General features: G+C 39.1%; 2 protein-coding genes across 5 annotated transcripts; one reads left to right on the top strand and one right to left on the bottom strand.

Moving 5' to 3' along the window:
- Positions 1-45: 45 nt before the first annotated feature.
- PLEKHA3 (pleckstrin homology domain containing A3) lies at positions 46-18,030 on the top strand. Of its 4 annotated transcripts, none has more exons than XM_033064154.2 (8): positions 46-928; positions 8,856-8,972; positions 9,969-10,124; positions 10,774-10,910; positions 11,859-12,023; positions 14,757-14,800; positions 15,302-15,417; positions 16,162-18,030. In XM_033064154.2, exons 1-8 carry the CDS (start codon positions 922-924, stop codon positions 16,287-16,289), a joined length of 870 nt encoding a protein of 289 aa, XP_032920045.1. In that variant the 5' UTR covers positions 46-921; the 3' UTR covers positions 16,290-18,030. The 4 variants fall into 4 exon arrangements, with proteins under 4 accessions (XP_032920045.1, XP_032920043.1, XP_032920044.1 ...); XM_033064152.2 differs by lacking the exon at positions 46-928 and adding an exon at positions 5,938-6,077; XM_033064153.2 differs by lacking the exon at positions 46-928 and adding an exon at positions 6,390-6,943 and having other exon boundaries at positions 15,344-15,417.
- FKBP7 (FKBP prolyl isomerase 7) lies at positions 1,064-5,639 on the bottom strand. Its single transcript, XM_033064155.2, has 4 exons — positions 5,411-5,639; positions 4,004-4,155; positions 1,746-1,879; positions 1,064-1,424 (listed from the first exon to the last, which is right to left on the bottom strand). Exons 1-4 carry the CDS (start codon positions 5,617-5,619, stop codon positions 1,263-1,265), a joined length of 657 nt encoding a protein of 218 aa, XP_032920046.1. The 5' UTR covers positions 5,620-5,639; the 3' UTR covers positions 1,064-1,262.
- Positions 18,031-18,703: the final 673 nt, after the last annotated feature.

The following is an 18,703-nucleotide window of genomic DNA, read 5'->3' as shown; positions in this document are numbered from 1 at the left end:
AGCTGCTCTTAACTTTCTTTTATGTGTTCAGAACAAAACCTGCTTAGCAGAAAATGTTTTGGAAGCTTATGAAAATAATGGAACTGCTCACTCCAACAAGACTTCAGGGGTGAAGGTCTTTAACAGGTACAGGTAATGGAGTCTGCTGAGGACTGGAACACCAGAGAGCTGTGTCCAGGGCTGGGACTGGGCTGTGGGGCAGAGTGCTGTTAAACCTCTCACCACACTGTTTTACACTGGCAGAGCAAAAAACTTTTTATACCTTTTAAAATTATTTCAAGGAATACCCAGGTAAGGAAGCTTTTTTCACTTGTGCTACCACCTTCACTGTGTACATCTGATTATTACAGGTTGAAATGAGTAAGAGCCATTGCTTTTCATGTGAGAAGAGTATGTTACAAAAGTGTTATGATATGTTCTGCAGAAACAGAACAGTTAACAGATATAAGTACTGCCTCTTAACTATTGCTACTTCTTTGCATTTTTCCAGTGAGGAAAAACAGAATGATGCCCAAGTAATTAATTACTTATGTTTATAAATAATATCTCCCATCATCTTCAACCTCATTCAATTAAATTATGATAGTGTAGGTTAACTTGGTGCTGCTGAATAAACTGGCAAACTTGATAATTATTATGAAGTCAAAGTTTAAAAACTCACTAAAAATACTGTTTTTTCTTCAACACCAAATTCTTTGTTAATGCTACATCAAAGAGGTTAAGTTATTTTTAAAACATTTTTGTTTTTATTGTAACATTCCATAAACAGAGTTTGCCTCTTTTAAGGCCTTTTATAGTTAATTGCTGCAAATGGCCTTTCCTTAAGAATCTAGGCTAGGAGCCTGCAGGAGTCTAAGAGTTGCCTGGGATTCTGTTTTCCCTTTTTATTTTACAGGGGATTGAGAAGTGTTCAGCAGTCACATGCCAGGTATGTTAAAGGTTACTGTAACTTTTGTGTGCTCAATAGAACAGAAATAATTAATTTCATCATTATTTCACCAAATGACAGACTACTGAGCAATACTGTAGATTGGAACATGCTGCAAGAACCACAAATATTAGATCATGGTGTACTTCAATTTTATTTCTTTCTTCTGAAACATCTGACACATTTTATTAGCTGAATGTTAAAAATAAGATTTTTACAGTCACCTTAAGAGATATAAAAAGATTCCACTATAAAAAAATACAAAAATTCTGTGACAAAGTATTATTATTAAGAACTCAGTGTCCAGAAAATAGCCAGAGATTTTTTGAAGTAGTTAGAGTTCATCATGCTGGTAGACATTGTACTCCTTTGCTGATATGAAGCCATCTCCATCATGGTCATTCTTCTTAAATATATCAGCTAAGATTTCATCATGGGCAGAGGGATGACGTTTTTTGCCATCTCTTGCAAATTCTTCTTTCAAATACTGGCTTATCTAGAAGAAAAGAAAAAAGTCCAGTCATTGTGACTTTTATGCCAGTACTCAATCTAGCTATCTTCAAGGACACTGGGGTATACAAGCAATGTATTGTGATTCCAGTGCAGACACATCTACAGTTTGTTGACAATATTTGGTGAGACTTATTTAATGCATTAAAGCAAATTTCAGCAAACTACAGCACAGTGTAGTTCTGTAAGCACACAGAAACCTTAAATGATCAGCTGCAGCAGACACAGCTCATGTAAAGATAAAACTGATGCAGCCACACTTATAGTTTTATAAATTATTTGTTTCAAATTATTTGCATCATATTACCTCAAGTTCAGAGAGTTTCTTGTCACCATCTTTGTCTATTTGATTAAATGCTTCAACACTACGAGGTCCCTTATTTACTGCATAAAGTTCAATCTCAAAGATCAGTGTTGCATTGGGTGGAATCTTGCCCTGTGCTATGAATAAAAGGAAAAAAAGCAGAATTTAAGGAATCAGACACTAAGGACAGAGATCACACGTACAATAAATTCACATGTACAGCATTTTTTAAATACAAAAGGCTGTGTTAATATTCAGATTAACCTCTGAATTTAAACGTTGTACATCTAGACAGGAAGACTGTTTGATTGTGCTAGATAAATGATTTCAGAAGAAAGCAAGAAATTTCAGATTTCAAGCAAGAAATCACTTGCTAATCACGTACTTGCCTGAAACAACACTGTATTGCATACCAATTCAGGTACTTTCAGAGATTAGGTGAATGGTTATCATGAAAAACAAGTACTTCTAAAGTTTGCATTCTTTCACATCCTGTCATGTGACAGGGCTTATTTAGAGACTGGTTCTAAGTTAGATGTATGTTTTTATTCAACAGCTGCAATCTGATTTAAAATATAACAGAAGTAGATCAATGCTCCTACACATTTTCTGTCTGAAGAAACAAGCAGACAGTATCAGGCTTTACCTACTTTGTATCAATTACACCAATGGTAAAAGGTATTCTGTGTATGCTGTAAAATGGCATTTAAAATGTACATCTCAAAAAGCAGTAACAGAATGTAAGTCATCTAACTTGCAAAAAAACCCCACAGAAATGTCAAACTATTGGAATACTTTGTCTGGCCTCTGAATTATGAAAACAACTGTTAGAATTCTTTGTTCCTGGATCAAAGCATTTTCTGCCACCTGATGTAAAACCAGCTCTGCCTACAAACACAGGTCCATGAATCATGAATCTGGCAAAAAAGGGTACTGAAAAGAAACAGCAACAAACCAATGAGGTCTAAAAATAGTGCCAAAAGAGCATAAAGAAATCATGCAGTGTAAAATTAAGATGCAAACATGCAAGCTGCCAAAGCCAGTGAGCATGACATTGTAACCACAGAATTCTGAGCTTTTGTCCATCCTTCATAAATTGAAGGAAAGCTAAAGAATGTACGCTGTTTGTAAACAGAAGATAAACAAAACTATTACACTACTCATCTAAAATAGCCATAGTTAAAATAACAGATTTCAGAGTTCAAAAGGTTTTAACCTTGCAGGCTTTAGAAAAGTAGAAGTTTTAAGTACATCTAAATATAAATCATGATTTAAACACCACTTACAAAATAAAGATACAACACTAGAACTCAGTGCCTGTAGCTTATAAATATACATACCAACAATGGAAAGACACGTAAAGATTTAGAAAGCCACATGCATCTTTTCTAATTCAAGATTAGGCAGGCATCTTCCCCAGCATGCGGGAATATGCTGAGACAGAGGACAGGTGTGCTGCAGGAAAATACTACTTCCTTCAAGTGCTACCTGCAACAAACAGTTAACACTAGTATTAAAGAACATTTTTTATTTGTATCAGTGTTTTTCCTTTTTGTATGAAATGGTACTAAAGACTAAACTGATGCATTGAATTCTGACTTATAGAGTAGGAGCTACCTTTTCACAGAAACTACAACACTCAGAGCTGAATTTATCTACATTTGAATGCTGAAACACTGCATAAAACTTTTACTGAAACTTTTTTAAAGTAATCTACACACTGAATTATCTTATATTCAAATCAGGTTTCATGCACTGCACTGTTGCAATTACTGTGTAATGTGATAATGACAGCCATTAACTATTCAGAATGTAAGCAGTATTTTAAGCAAATTATTTCTACTTAGATTAATTGCACTGTATTAGATCTCATTTTACTCAGAAGATGCAGGCTGTCATCAAAAGGCTGAACAGGTAGCAGTCAAATAATAAAAACCAAACGTGACTGGAATTAAATAGATTAATACAATAATGCTGATATGGATCATGGAAATCTTCCTTTTGCTACCAATTTTTCACACTATGGCAGTACTTGGGAAAACACATTGGGTGGCATGTACTGAGTTCTAATGGGAACTGCAAGGCCTGGGTATGGATCTGTGGTCAGGACTAAAACTGTAGCAAGGAGCAGGACTGGGGCTGCACAGCAGCACTGCCTCCAAATGGGAGCACCAGTTCTTACAGACATTTACAATGCTGTACGTTTGAAAGGGTAAAAAACACAGGAAAGACAAAGTTTAGCATTAAAACTTATTTTTTACCGTATCCTTGCTGTCCATATGCTAATGATGGAGGAATTGTCACTTTCCGTTTTTCTCCAGGACACATATTCATCATAGCAATGTCTAAGCCTTTTATGACTTGTCCAACACCCAGAACAAACCATTTTGGATGACCTTCATTTTGTGTCCGACTGGTAAAAAGAAATTGTGTATGAGTAACATTAATATAACATTTTTTACATAAATATAACTTTTAGTTGCAGCCAGTAAGAACATAGATTATTAGCACACAGGAGCATTTAGAGTGCAAGAATACAAAGTATAAACAGTTTTCCTGCTACATTTATAAATTAAGGTCAAATCTTGATATATGTAAGGGGAAACCTCCTTTTTAAACGAAAAAAAACTCCACCTTCTTTTTGAACTTCTTACAAAAACATTCTATCTTTCTGATCATGTACACTACATGCCAGGAACAAGGTGCCACTGCAGGAAGTCACCAAGAAGAGGAATGAATGTGGGGAGCACTAGAAAGTGAGAGTGTCTTCAGCAGTTCACAACACTGTAGGATGGGATGGGCCGGAGTGAAGGTGTACGCTGGGGGAACCTGCCAATGTTGGCTACAGTACTGTGTGCTCACCTAACACTCGGGCCAGGTCAGCCAGTGCTTGAGGCAGCTTCTGGTTATGTGAGGCATCCCCAGTATGGGCACTACATCAAACAGCAACTGAGCAACAACGCTCTATGTGTCAGTCAGTCACTTCAACAGGCAAAGAAATGTGAGTGAAATGGTACTGTTAAATGTGGAATTATCCTACACTGATTTTTTCCTTAAATTATACAAGTGGGGGAATGGATCAAGATTCTGTAATGAGCTAAGCTATTAGATGGGGCAAAGTGAAAAAGCAAAATGCTAAACGATAACCTCACAGTAAAATGGACGGCACAATGAATCAGAAGAGAAACAGCAACAGAGACGAGGCAAAAAGGCTGCAAACCACTGGTGTAATAATGTGGCTGCACTGCACAGTGCCAATTACGCGGCATGCTATATAAAAGTTTCTGCCTAAAATTGTCAGTGTGCATTCCTACCAGGAGCTCCTCCTCCCAACCCGAGTTTTTCTGCACATATTACAGCACAGAGCACGGCAAGTATCATCATAATAGCTTTGCTGGCTTTTTTTCCACCCTGCCAAAAGGGGTCTGCATGTGAGGTGTGGGCTACAGGCTCTCGAGTTGCTCCCTGTCGGGCCCCTTCACTGACGCCAGCCTCGAGCAAAGCCGTCGTTGATTTTTCCATCTTTTGTCTCTGCGCTCCTTCTTCACCCTAGGGAAACTCTGCACCCTTCAACCCTCGGCTAAGGAAAAGTAAAGGTTGAGACGGGGAGAAATTGCTGTCACTGATGTGGTCAGTGGGCCCCGAGCCCCGCTGCCACGGCGGCTCACCTGCAGTAAAACTTGGATCCGTCGCTGGCCAGGAATCCGTCATAGTGCGCGTTCAGCAGGTCGCCCTTCTTGCTCTTCGGGCTGCAGGCCTCGGGGAGGTGCAGCACCTCTATCTGAACCTCCTCCGCCGCCGCCGAGCCGCCCTCGGCCCGCGCCGGGGCCGCCAGCAGGGCCAGCGGCAGCAGCAGCAGGCTCAGTGCACGGCCCATGTCGCTCCCAGGCGGCCGCCGGCGTGGCACTGTCCCCGCCGCGCAGAGGGCCGAGCCAGCACCGCTCCGCCTCAGTCGCGCCGGACGTGGGGGTGAGCCCGGCCCCGGCAGCGACCGCGGGGCGGGCGGTTCTTCGGGCCGCCCCCTCCGCTCAGGAAGTGGAAGGGACGTCGGAAGCAGCCGCGGGGTGGCGGGGCCGGGAGCGCGGCCGTGCGCGCATGGGGGATGCAGAGCGCCCCGCGGGGCGGGCGGCGCCGCCGGAGCCGCCGCGGCCGCCGCGCCTGAGCTGAGCGGCTCCGCCTCCGCGCGGGGGAGGCGGCGGTGGGGCCGGCAGGGGAGCGCCATCCCCGCGGCGGCCGCGGCCGCCCGTTCCCCGCGGCGGAGCAGGAGGATGCGGCCCGGCGCCGGGCTCTGAGCGATGGAGGGAGTCCTGTACAAGTGGACCAACTATCTAGCGGGTAGGCGGGGGGCCGGGCCCGGGCGGCGGCGGTTGGGGCTCGGCTCGGTCTCGGCCGTGATGCGCCGCTGCTGCCGCTGCCTCGGGGGGTCCCGGCGGCCCGCGGGCGGGCGGAGCTGTCGGTAACGCGTTGGCTGAGACATTTGTGCTCGGTGACAAGCCCCGGCGAGCGGTCCTCGGGAGCCGCTCGGGGCCGGGCCGGGGGACGCGCCCCGGACAGCGGCAGCGCTGCCCGCTGTCTCCCGCTGCGGGCCGGAGCTGAGCCAGCCCGCTGCCCCCGCAGCCGCACCGGCGAGCTGTGCCCGGCCCTGGCCTTCTGCCCAGCCCCTCTCGCCCCTCTCTGGATTGCGCCTCGCCGAGTTAGTCAGAGACTCTCTGCAGGACAGGGAGCTGCTGTGTGCCAACCTGGAAAACACATGATGAACTTCAGTTTCATTAAATGCATTTTTGGAAGCGCTGCAGACAGAAAGTGCACCAAATGCCAGCATTTGCCTGGTTTTGTTTGGCTGATCCTCTGCTGTAATAGACACCATCTCCCTTTGGAGTAGGCAGTGGTGTCAAGGTGAAACATTTCTCCTCTGACACTGTGATAGGACTAATTGTCTCTCCCAAGCAGATCAGCGCTGGATCACATACACTGCTTAATCGTGCCTCTTGTTACGCTGCCTTGGCAGTATCTTCTTTGTCCTCTGGTTCTTCAGCACTTCATGTGTGGAACCTGCTTCAGCATATGCAGGTTGTGAATGTAGAAACTTGGTGTGAAACTTGGTTCTGAGGAATTATAAAATGTGGGCCACGTTTTGAGGATTGTATGGATGCGATGTGAAATGAAGTGTACAGAGCATAATCTTGCATTTTTCAGAGCAGGTATGTGTCCACAGATATGGGCCTTTTGGTAAAAGGGAACAGTTGTGTGATTAAATAGGTATTTGTTGTCTTTGTCACTTCTTCACAATAACTATATAGAAAACACATAGAGAAGAAGTGGTTATGAGAGAAAGAATGAGCACAAGGTTGTTTTGAAAACAATGGAAATTGTCATTTTCACTTACACGACTGAGAATGTTGCTGTAACAAAAGATAAATGGATAAAGGCAATGAGCTCTTGTGGTGTTTGCTCCTCTTTTAAATCTGTTGTGTAATAGGGAAATACTGATCAGTAGCTGTGAATGCAGTGCACACAATAGACCGTTAGCATGCACTAACTTCTGCTGAATTCCAGTAGTCCTCTAAACCAGCAAACTTGAGAACCCTTCCTTAGGCTTATGCTGGCCAACAGAGAGCATCTGTTCCTGCATTTCAAGATTAGTGTGTCAGGGATTACCTACAGTCTCCAGAATGTAGGAGGGCAGCATTTTTTTTTAAAGTAATCTAATAATGTTAGCAAAACGTTTAAATTTTATTACCATCTACCTTGTTACTCTGCTATCTGTATAGTATCTGTTTTTGTGGCTGAAAATAGGCTGTAGTACTTGTCATTAATGCTAGACACCAAGCAGCAAAGGAGCTTGTTATTGTTGCTGAGGTGTTGTGGAAAACATTTAATTTCTTCCTTCATTAAATGCAAAGCTGAAATGCAACTGTTTTTTTTTTTTCTTTTTTCTCCTCAAATAAGAATTTGTGAAGTACAAATTTGTTAAATATTTTCTCAAATAGTAGGATATGCCCAGTTTCAAATTACAGGAAGTGTTTTTGTTCTTTGGTTAGCTTCTGTGAGGCACTTGGCCTTTTAAGTTCTTTGCTTGTGTTTTTTTCCAATACTAGAATAATGTGAGGATGGAATAGTTCTTCATGTAGGCTCTCTTTTTAGCAGAGTAAGACTGTTTTGACAGGCATTGACAGGACAGAGTCCACGTCTTGCTGTTGCAGTGTAGTAGGAAAAAAGATCCTTGCATTTTTGAGTTGCATTTTACAGGACAGAGTCTTCTGAATTGCATGTTTTTTTGAGTATTAGTGTTGATGTACATGCACTATTTTAAATATTTCCTGTGTGAGTTCTTTTCCTTTGGAGCGTGTAGTTTTTAACATTCTGCTTTTAAATTTGAGTGTGGACATGCTTTTTAGTTACCACTCTGCATTTAAAAAGACACATATGCTTACTGTTACAGCTAGTAAACAACAACGAAAAAGACCAATACATAGTTGCATGTTATTGTTTCTTTATCGTGGAATGGTAACGTGATTTAATGTAGCCTGGTCTTACTCCACTTGAATTAGTGTTACAACTGTAATGATGCTGGTGCTGGAGAGTGTCCACAGAAGGGTAGTGGAGCTGGTGAAGGGTCTAGAGAGTGAGTCATACCAGGATCAAGGGGCTCAGGCTGGAGAAAAGGAGGCTCAGGGGTTACCTTATCACTCTACAACTCCCTGACAGGAGGTTGGAGCCAGGTCACGTTCAGCCTGTTCTTACAAATAACCAGTGACAGAATGAAGGAAGTAGCTTCAAGCAGCACCATGGGAGGTTCAGGTTGGGCATCAGGAGGAAACTCTTCATGGTGGCTAAATCAAAATTTAATTTTACTCTAGAATGGAATACCGTAAAAAGAGAAGAAAAGTGCTGATCTTGCACCCTAAAGAAATGGGAGTGGAATATCCATGTAACACTGGTTATAGAGTGGCTCTGATCTTCAGACTGCACAGATTGTTTACTTCTTGGTGTCTTACAAGAATAATTTGGTGTTTGCCTCTTTTGTTAAAGTTTTAACAGCAAAGAGATGAATTTGATTTACAATTTAGGAATTAGACTAAACTTTCTCTTTAACATTTTTGATCTCTCTAGGTTGGCAGCCTCGGTGGTTTGTTTTAGACAATGGGATATTGTCATATTATGATTCCCAGGATGATGTTTGCAAAGGTAGCAAAGGAAGTATAAAGATGGCTGTGTGTGAAATAAAAGGTAAGAATTAATAGATTTCTGCATGAGAAGATTTTAGCTGCCATCAAAATAGAAAAGATCACCAATCATACATTTTTGCATCACGTTTTTCTTCCTGTTTTTGTTTACCTGTAGTCCAGTGTGTCAGCTTCATAGTTCACAAATAATAATGAATGTGAATAGAGTTCTGAGATTTAAAACACACCATTTATTGCTTTTTGTTTTTAACAGGTATGTGCACGTGGTTCATGTTGAAGTTATGTCAGCTAGCTATTTAGTTCTACTAAATAGTAGAACAGTAGAATATTTTTTCCTCTTATGAGCAGGGATGGAGACTGAATAATGGAATCCAGTTTTCCAGAAGAGCAGCAGCAGTGATGCAAAAGTGGAGATTCTTATAAACCAGAAGTGTTTAGTCTTTTGTTTCCTGATTATTTTTTACTCTTGTTACTGTTAGCAGCTGTGCATGTGCACAGGTGATGGATGCATTTGAGACAGTGAGGGAACTGTTTGTTCCAAACTAAGAGTTTGGACTTTAGTGTATTCCTAATTGTGAGTCAGCCTCCTTGGCTAATAGCAAGGTGTTTTCTAGCTTCCCATTGCTGATAACTATGACTTTTTTTTCCCGCTCCTCAAAGGTGACTCAGATTTTGATGTGGGTGCTTTGCTATTAAAAAATGGAACTTACTTTACATGGGCCACCAAATATTTTTCATGTGGTCACTCCTTTTGGTTAGTGTTTCTTTAGTGCAGATGAAATCAGTGATGTAAAGAGGGAAGGATCACTTTTAATTTTTTTTTTTGCCATTCCAGTTGATTTTGCTCATTACCTTGATCTTTTGGTGAAAGAAAGGGTGAGAAAGGTTGAGCAGCATTGGGCTTTTCCTTATTTAGCAGTGGTGCATTGTGATTTTCTGTACTACTAAGCATTTTAAAACACTTTGAGCAGTATTTAATAAATAATTGTTACTGAGTTGAAGTTATTAGTATTTCAATTTTTTTTTCTTCTATCCCAAGTTCATGCAACAGACAACACAAGAATGGAGCTAATCATCCCAGGGGAGCAGCATTTCTATATGAAAGCAGTTAATGCAGCTGAAAGGCAAAGATGGCTGGTAGCACTGGGGAGTGCAAAAGCCTGTTTAGCAGATACCAGAACAAAAAAAGAAAAAGGTATGTCTGTTACCTAGAGTAGATCACTTCTTCAGATAATCATAGTAAAAATGTTATCGTACAAAGTCAGTATTATTGTCTTTTAATATAAATTGTAATTATTTCTCATCATCTCTGTGGTAAATTCCCCCTCAGTATTAGAGTTAGAAGTCACCTGCATTGACCTCTTGTATCTTAAGAAGCTAAAATACCAGCAAGGTGGCATTGTCAATAGAATAAACATATTGTTTGTAGCTGTTGGGAAGGCATTTCATTACTCTGTTACAGTAACTGTTTATAGTAACTATTTTTTTCCATAATTTTTCTTGGATGGCTTAATGTAATGATTGATTTCCAGCCACTCTTGTGGGTGGCATAAGTTTTATCCAGTAATTTTTTTCCAAGATTACATGGCAGCTAAGAAAGAGTTCAACTTTTATTTTCCCTGTTAATGTACTTTTTCATAATAGTAATTAAATTAGCATCAGTTATCCCAAGTATTGTCTGCTTGAAGTATAATTCTTGATTTATTGCAGAATACAGTTTTCCTCAAAATTAATTGGAAGTTTAAGTGGATTTTTAAATTTATGTTTAAATGAAAAGTGCTTAAAAATTACAATGTGTGTGTACATTGTAGGAAATAAATTGATGTTTCCATTTTTTTCCATAGAAATAAGTGAGACCAATGAATCTCTTAAAACCAAAATGTCTGAACTTCGTCTCTACTGTGATCTTTTAATGCAGCAAGTTCATACAATACAAGAATTTGTTCAGCATGATGAGACTCGCTCTCCTCCCAGCATTGAGGTGCACAATTCTAGAATTTCTTTTCACTCCATTATGTAATACACCTCAAGTTACTGTTGATGTCTTAAACTTTACTCATCTCCCTGATGCTGGGAGACTTAACCTAATGTCAGTTTTTAGAATGCTTGTGTGTAGATGTACTAATGGTGATTTTCTGTCTGTAAAGTACCTGGATGGTTTAACTATAGTTTTGCCAGGTATTAGGAAATTGTTGTGTTTCTGAGCCATTTGGTTGAAAGGCCAGAAGAGCTATCATATGAGCAATACAATATTTTGTCTTTGTTTTTCAATTCTGTTCAAGTAGTTGAAACAATCTTAGTTTGTCCATTCTTACTTCCTTATGTGGGAGGGTATTCCATTTTTAATCAGTGAAAACGAGTGTTCCAGGCATTGGAAAAATGCAGTGTAGATACCTATCTCTGAATGTGCACAGGTGCAATACTACAATGTATTCCTGCTTTTGAATGAAAGGACTGGAAATTATGAATGACTTCATTCTTTGCACACTTGAGCTGCATGTGAACAATGTTTAGTGCAAAGGGTCTGAAACTTAGTCACAACAGAGCAAGTTTTCAGTTTAGGGAAGAAATGGACCTGCAACTCCTTGCTCTAGAGTGGTCAAACTGTTCACACTTTCTGCCACAATTCATTTGTTTCACTGAATGATCTTCTGAGTTAGTCACTCTGAGACAAGCTTTGCAGTAAGGCATTGTTGGCTGGTACCCTAAAGAAACTCAGATGTCAGAAAGAAATTGCAATGCTGTCACATTTGTTTTCTTAAATTGGCCTTTATGGTAAGGTCAATTTGATTTTAAAAAAATTGGAAATGTAATCTCTTAGTGGTAATGAGGGAAATGAGTGTATCTGGGAGAGGTGGTGGAGGAAAGTTGTATTTGCTTATGTTAATTCTTTTTTCTTGCTTATGCTTGTGCTTTAATTTCTTTTCAGAACATGAATGAAGCCTCTTCCTTGCTTAGTGCCACATGTAATACATTTATCACAACACTTGAAGAATGTGTGAAGATCGCCAATGCCAAGTTTAAACCAGAAATGTTCCAGCTGCCTCACCCTGATCCCTTGGTTTCTCCTGTGTCACCATCACCTATTCAAATGGTTTAGACCTTTTGAAATATTATCTTAGAATTCAAAGTGTTATACTGGTGGTTGGATTGGCAGGGGAGTATCAGAACACTGTGCTATTGTTATGTGCTATGATGTCAACAGCTGAAATCTTGACTGTATTATAAATCAGTACTGGTCCCAAATATGAATCAGTTTTCCATTCTCAGTCTTTTTTGCTAACCTTTACATAATCAGAGTACAGTAATTTCACAACTATAAGGCGTACCGTATTATAAGGCGCACCTCCGAGGCCGGCAAATTTCCGAACTTTGTCCGTATATAAGGCACACCGGACTATAAGGTGCACTTTATTTTTTGCAGTGAGGATCCGCGCGCAACAAAGTAAGTAATGAGTAACAGTCATGCCAGTCATGCTGTCTTGGGTTACAATACAGGAGGTGATCAAAGTATCTCTTCTATCACTATCTGTTGTGACCAGGTGGGGCAGTGATCCTTATCTCCATGGGAGATACTCTGCTAATGGGCCATCCATTGAAACCAATAGGGCATTGTTCTTTATCTTTGCACCCCCCATCCTTCCTCCAGAGAGTTATCTTCTGCTAATGGCCCATTGAGTCCCACTGTGTGACTGATAAAATTACTTTATCCCATTGGGAGTTACTCCAGCTAGGGGGGAGAGCCCAGTATTTCCTACCTGATAAAAACTGAAATTCTGGGACACCAAGTCGCCCTCTTTTCCCTGGACTCCAGAGGAAAACCGGACTTTTTTTCTATATCATCGCTGGACCTTCAGAGGGAGGCTGCACCCTTCTACAAGACCACTGCTTCTTCTGAACCCCATCTGTCACTGCAGGAGGAATGCAGCCACCATTTGATGGGACTGCTACCAACATCTTGACTGACGGGTGTCACCCTGACGGGGTGTCAGGTTGTGCTCTGACTTTATGTCTTAGTTTGGAGGACAGGTGTCTGCTAAGAAAGGCAGGAGCCTCTCTTTGATATGGAGACTGTAAACCGCCTCCCTCCAAATTATTATAATTTTGAAATCAAGGGGCTTTCAGGCAAAGATATGGGAATTAGGAATAACAGTTCTTTACTAGGGAAATTAAAATAGAAATACAGTACTACAAAGAAACAAACTCCAAACCCTGACAAAGTCAGAGTACAACCTGACACCCCATCAGGCAGGGTGTTAGTAGCAGTTTGATTAAATAGTGGCTGCAGTCTTCTTACGGTGACAGATGTGGTTCAGTTGAAACAGTGGTCTTGTAGAAGGTGCAGTTTCCTTGCAGAGGTCTAGTAGGGATGTGGAGAAATCTCTTTTTTTTTCTAGACTCCAGTAGAGAAAGGGTACTCAGTGTCCCAGAATTTCAGTTTTTAACTAGGTAGGAAAGGCTTGGGTCTTCCCCCTGGCTGGAGCAACTTTCAATGGGATGCAGTAATTTTATCAGTCACACAGTGGGACTCAATGGGCCATTAGCAGAAGATAACTCTCTGGAGGAAGGATGGGGGGTGCAAAGATAAAGAACCGTGCCCTGCCTGGTTTCAATGGATGGCCCATTAGCAGAGTATCTCCCATGGAGATAAGGATCACTGCCCCACCTGGTCACAACAGATAGTGATAGAATAGATACTTTGATCACCTCCTGTATTGTAACCCAAGACACTTTGTCAGTGTTTGGGATTTGTTTCGGCTGCGGTTCAGCTCGCCCGGCTCGCACTTCCGGGTTGGCAAATTTCCGAACTTTGTCCATAGATAAGGTGCTCCGGAGTATAAGGCGCACTTCTGGGTTCGGACCAGAATTTTAGTCAAAAGGGTGCGCCTTATAGTCGTGAAATTACTGTAATTTATCATACATGTCAAGACCCTGTAATGAGGTATCTCAAATGAATGAGGTTTAACTTTTCCTCAGCTCAACTGATTGGTTTTTTTAGAGTGTGAACTGTACACTTATAACAAAAATTACATAATTTCATCTCCTGCATAAGTGTTTTGTGACTTGAAGCACTTCAGTGAGATAGTATATATTTCAGTGTATGTAAGTCAAGATGTTTGTATTAATATATCATTCTCTTATTTAACAGAAATATATATAATGATAAAGATATTACATAACTATTCACTATTGATTAATTCCCTGAGAAGGACAGTGTATGGGGAATCAAATGCTTTCTCAGTTCTGTGTATGTATTCCAAGATGAGCTGTATTGTGCAATTTTGTTATGGGAATGTCTTTCTTTCCATATGGATCTTTCATCTCTTTATCTTCAATCACTTTACTTACAAAGCTGATCATTACGATTTAAAATACAAACTTTCTTTGATATGCCTAGAGATTTGACAGTGATAGCAGAGAAAGGAATCAAGAGGCATAATTTGGCTTTATTGTGTAATGAGGAATTTTAAAGTCCATTTGGTAAAGGAAAAATGTCTTGATACTCCTTTATATTATAGCAATTAACAATGGCTCCTGGAGGTGCTTCAGTATATGAGGGAATGAATTTCATAGATAGGAGGTAGCATCTTTTTGTAGTAAGCTATTTCCTGTGTGAATGTTCTAAAACTTTTAATATTGATGACAATCCATCTGTTTTTGTATAGTTAAATCAGACTTTTAACTGAGAGTGGTTGCTTTTTATAAAAAAAATATGACCATCTCTCTTTATAGACTGTAAATAAAGTGAAAATAATGTAGATATCATTATTCTTCTGAGTAGCTTGTGACATTTTTGTTTGTTCTTTGGAATTTCTTTTCCCCCTAGATGAAGCGTTCTGTTAGCCACCCTGGTCCTTGCTATTCAGAAAGGTAATTTTCTGTTTATTGAGGCTTTTTTCTTGTATCTCAAAAGACCTCCCTGAAATGTGAGAACAATTGTTTGGTGAACAAATTTAAAATCATAAATTGATCTAATTTTGAAAACAAAAGGAGATTATCAGCTGCCAGTGGCAGCTCCTATTTTTAATACAGTACCAAAATTTCGTCATACTAGAAGCCTTATACAAATGGCTTGTTTTGACAAGTTAATGAAATTAAGCACTTGAAATGCTAACGTTCTTTTTCAGTCAGTATTTTAGATTCTCAAATTATGTCCTTCATTTTTATTTTCACTTTCAGGCTTTGCAATTCTGAAATTAAGGTTGTTGACTGTGCTGTTTTTAATCTGCTATAGTAGTATATTTACTATAGTAAAAAGCATTGATACTGACAATTTAATCTAAGAACCAAAGTTATTTCAATTTAAAGTATATAAGATTAGTGTAGATTCTTACAGATTTTGCTTACTAATAGATTTAATTTCCTTTGTAGGATTAATTACTCTGTAAAAGAACAAGGTTCATCTCTTCACAGATTTTCTCAGCGGCGCAGAAGAACATACTCGGATACAGAATCTTATAGTGATACACCTTCTGAAGATTCTCAGAGTAAGTTTGAAAGGGAGGGAGTTTTTATCTTTCAGCACAATTTATTTCTCTTTTTAGAGCGTCTGTTCTAGTACTGATACCAACATGAGGAAAAACATTTTATTTGTAAGATTCTTATATGATAAATCAGAGGACTTGTATGGTTTGTTACCTGGTTGACTTGTGGTGGCTTCCATGTATATTACAAATGATTTTACAGCTGGAGTAGTTATAGTGAAGTCAGTGGGACTACTGGCAAGATAAAATTGAGACATATCCAGAAAAGGGATGTTTGTCCTAATAGACTCTCACACAAATGATTTTCTGGTAAGTGATGTGGAATAATGTTGTTTGCCACCTGCTTATTGTCACAGAAGAAATTAATCTTTTTTCTTGACCTCTGTGAGTTTCAGGGGTAGTTTTCACTCAGTGTATTGTGTAAAGATGGTTCATATCTGTGGCTTCTTGCCATTTGTAGAGAACAGCACTGCTCTGAAGGCACACAGCCTTGCCAGGAATAAAGATCATGATCAGAATTTAGTCTCTGGTGATTAGAGGGGCTGACTTAGTCACCAGTTCTGTGGTTTTTTTCCTACTGAATCTTGCTGGCATTTTGACTCCATTATAACTGCTCTCAAGCAGACTTTAACTTGACTAGTTCTTCTGATTGCTTATATATAGGAAATACTTTGCAAATATAATAATTGACAGATTGGATGATATTTTCAGGGAGTGAAAATAAATACTTAATTGATCTCTTTATAGGATCTGCTCATTGTTCTAGAAGTGTTGTCAATGGAGATCTGGTATCATCAACCATTCCTGAAGAAAGTAAATCAGTTTCAAAGGAAAGATCTGAACTGGAAGAGACTCTTTCATCCTTTTCGTCCTGAAGCAACTGAAAGTATTAAATTTTCTATAAATAATGCTATGCAAAAGCTGCTGTAATTATACTGTTGTTATAGGAAGTAGTTATTTCCCTTTTTAGAAGGATTTCTCTGCACTTTATAGAATAACATAAATACTATCTTTGAAGTGTATTTTATCTTTATATAGTTTATTTGCAAGAGTATTTTCCTAATATTTCACAGTTTGAATGTGCATTTTTTGGAACAAATGATGGCTTTAACAGATAAGCATCCACATTTGTAAATGCAGCTCTTTTTAAAAAAGTGTGGAGGTCTGACCAATACATTAGTAAATGAGCATTATAAACTTCAGCAAAAGGTTTTCATTTTTTTGGAGAAAATGCAACTTGTGCCATGGGCCTCGTGGTCATTTGTACCAGGTCATCCACCTGAAGCTGTGATTAGCCCCACAATGGCTTTTTTTTTTTGCCAGTGCAAGGGCTGTGGGAATGGGCACTAATGGCTCTGCTCCAGCAGCTTGACGGTAATTGACATTGCCGCCTTTAAAAACACAAGGATAAACATTATCCAGTCCTTATTTTTAGGCAATGAAAGTAGAAATATTTAGTGTATTTTTCTAAACAAATGTATAAAAATAACTTAATATGAAGTATTTGTACCAAACATGGGATATTTAATAGTTTTTATTTATTTATTCTTTTTTGCATCAAAAATTTCTACCTACTTTCACTACTAAAGGTCTAAAAATCTATTAAAAGCTACAAAATGTGCATAAATTGTTTCTGGGGTGTTTAGCATCACAAATAATTAATACAGTACTGTTAAGATTTACTCTGCTTACTTAAGATGTATTTTTAGCAAAGTATGATAAAAACAAGAGCTGAAATGTTAGACCATTCTAAGCTGCTGTTGTAATGAATATTTGTATCTATACATGTTTTATTTATTACATATTTATACAAAAGGGAGCATCTGTTTTTGCAACTCCTTTATATCATTTGAAGGTGGTATACACCAGAAGATGGATTCTGCTCTCAGTTACATCAGTGTAAATTTGCATTAACTGTAAGTGAGGTCAGAGTCTGACACTCTGTATTATTGATGAGTAATATAGTATAATAGTGCCTACTAGCACCTGGGTCAAGAAGGTTGTTAATGTTAGCGTTGTAAGCTTTTGGGGACTTTTTGGGTGTTTGTTTAGGGATGAACTTGGTCGATAAAGTCTTAGCTGTAGAGCACTTGAAGCAAGCCATTTACTTTTCTTGATTTACATAATTGCTAAATAAATGTACAGGGTTTTTTGTACTCAAGCACATACCAAAATCTGTTTTTATAATCAGATCTTTAATTTGGTTTAACTAGTCTTCCTTTTGTGTATATAAATAATTTGAAGCAGGCTGTAAAGAACAGATGGGAATGGGAGTTTTTCCTTATGAATTTTTGGAATGTTGATTTATCGAAATCAAAATAGGTCCAAATATTGAGGAAAAACATATGAGCTGTTGGCCTTATATAAAATGCTAATTTATAAACCATTATGTCAGGTTCAAGTGGAATTGAATGGTTGTAAAAGGGGTTTGTGTATACCAGCTCAGAACTGTCATTTGTGCTCAGTTCTGTCAGTTTTCATGCAAACTGGCATATGCATATCAGCCAGACACATGCTTGTACATTTTTTTTCTGAATGTTTGCTTTAATATATTCTGTATGACACGACAATTGTAAAAATAAGTATTAAAGAAGATGTTCAGAGAAGTAAACTACATACTGCAATGAGAGTGTTGTCTTGAATAATACGCTGTCAGAGGTGCTTTTTGAAGTTTCAGTGAGGTCTCTGCCAGCTTCTCCAGTGTTCATTACATGTCATAATGACAGATACATTTTTCTGCTTTCAACTACTGTGAAGAAAAGACGTTGGACTCCACATTGTGCAAAGTCAAAGTGAATGTAGTAGTAAGTAATAATTTTAAATACTGGCCACAAGACAAAAGTTGTTGTAATCAGATTCAAGCACAAAATTTGCATGTAATTGCTTCAGTGCTGTTTTGGGTTTTTCTAGGTCTGCAGAGCCATCATTTCAGCTTTATGTGTATATGTGTGATATGTTTCTGTTAAATCAGCCTTGTTTTAGATGCATTGTAGGATGTTTTGAACAGAAATTTGAGTGTAATTGAGTGAAATAGTGAAGATGATATGGTGTCCTGCTTTTGGTAATGGGTTAAGAAATAATTTCTGAAAATTATCTGGCTGAATCACAATGATCCATACATAGTAAGACTAAAAAATACCTGTCTGCTCTTAGATATTTAATTTTCAAATTTATGGGAAAGTTTATCAGGAGTGCCTGATTGTATCAGTTGTTCTAGAGCAGAATGAGAGCTGAACCTCAACAGAATAGGTAGTTGGTACTTCTGGATTTGTTCTCACATTCTTCTGAA

Source organism: Catharus ustulatus, chromosome 7 (assembly GCF_009819885.2).
Source record: "Catharus ustulatus isolate bCatUst1 chromosome 7, bCatUst1.pri.v2, whole genome shotgun sequence".
Lineage (NCBI taxonomy): Eukaryota > Metazoa > Chordata > Aves > Passeriformes > Turdidae > Catharus > Catharus ustulatus.
Note: the sequence above shows the minus strand (reverse complement) of the source record. Positions and strands in the feature narration are given on the sequence as shown.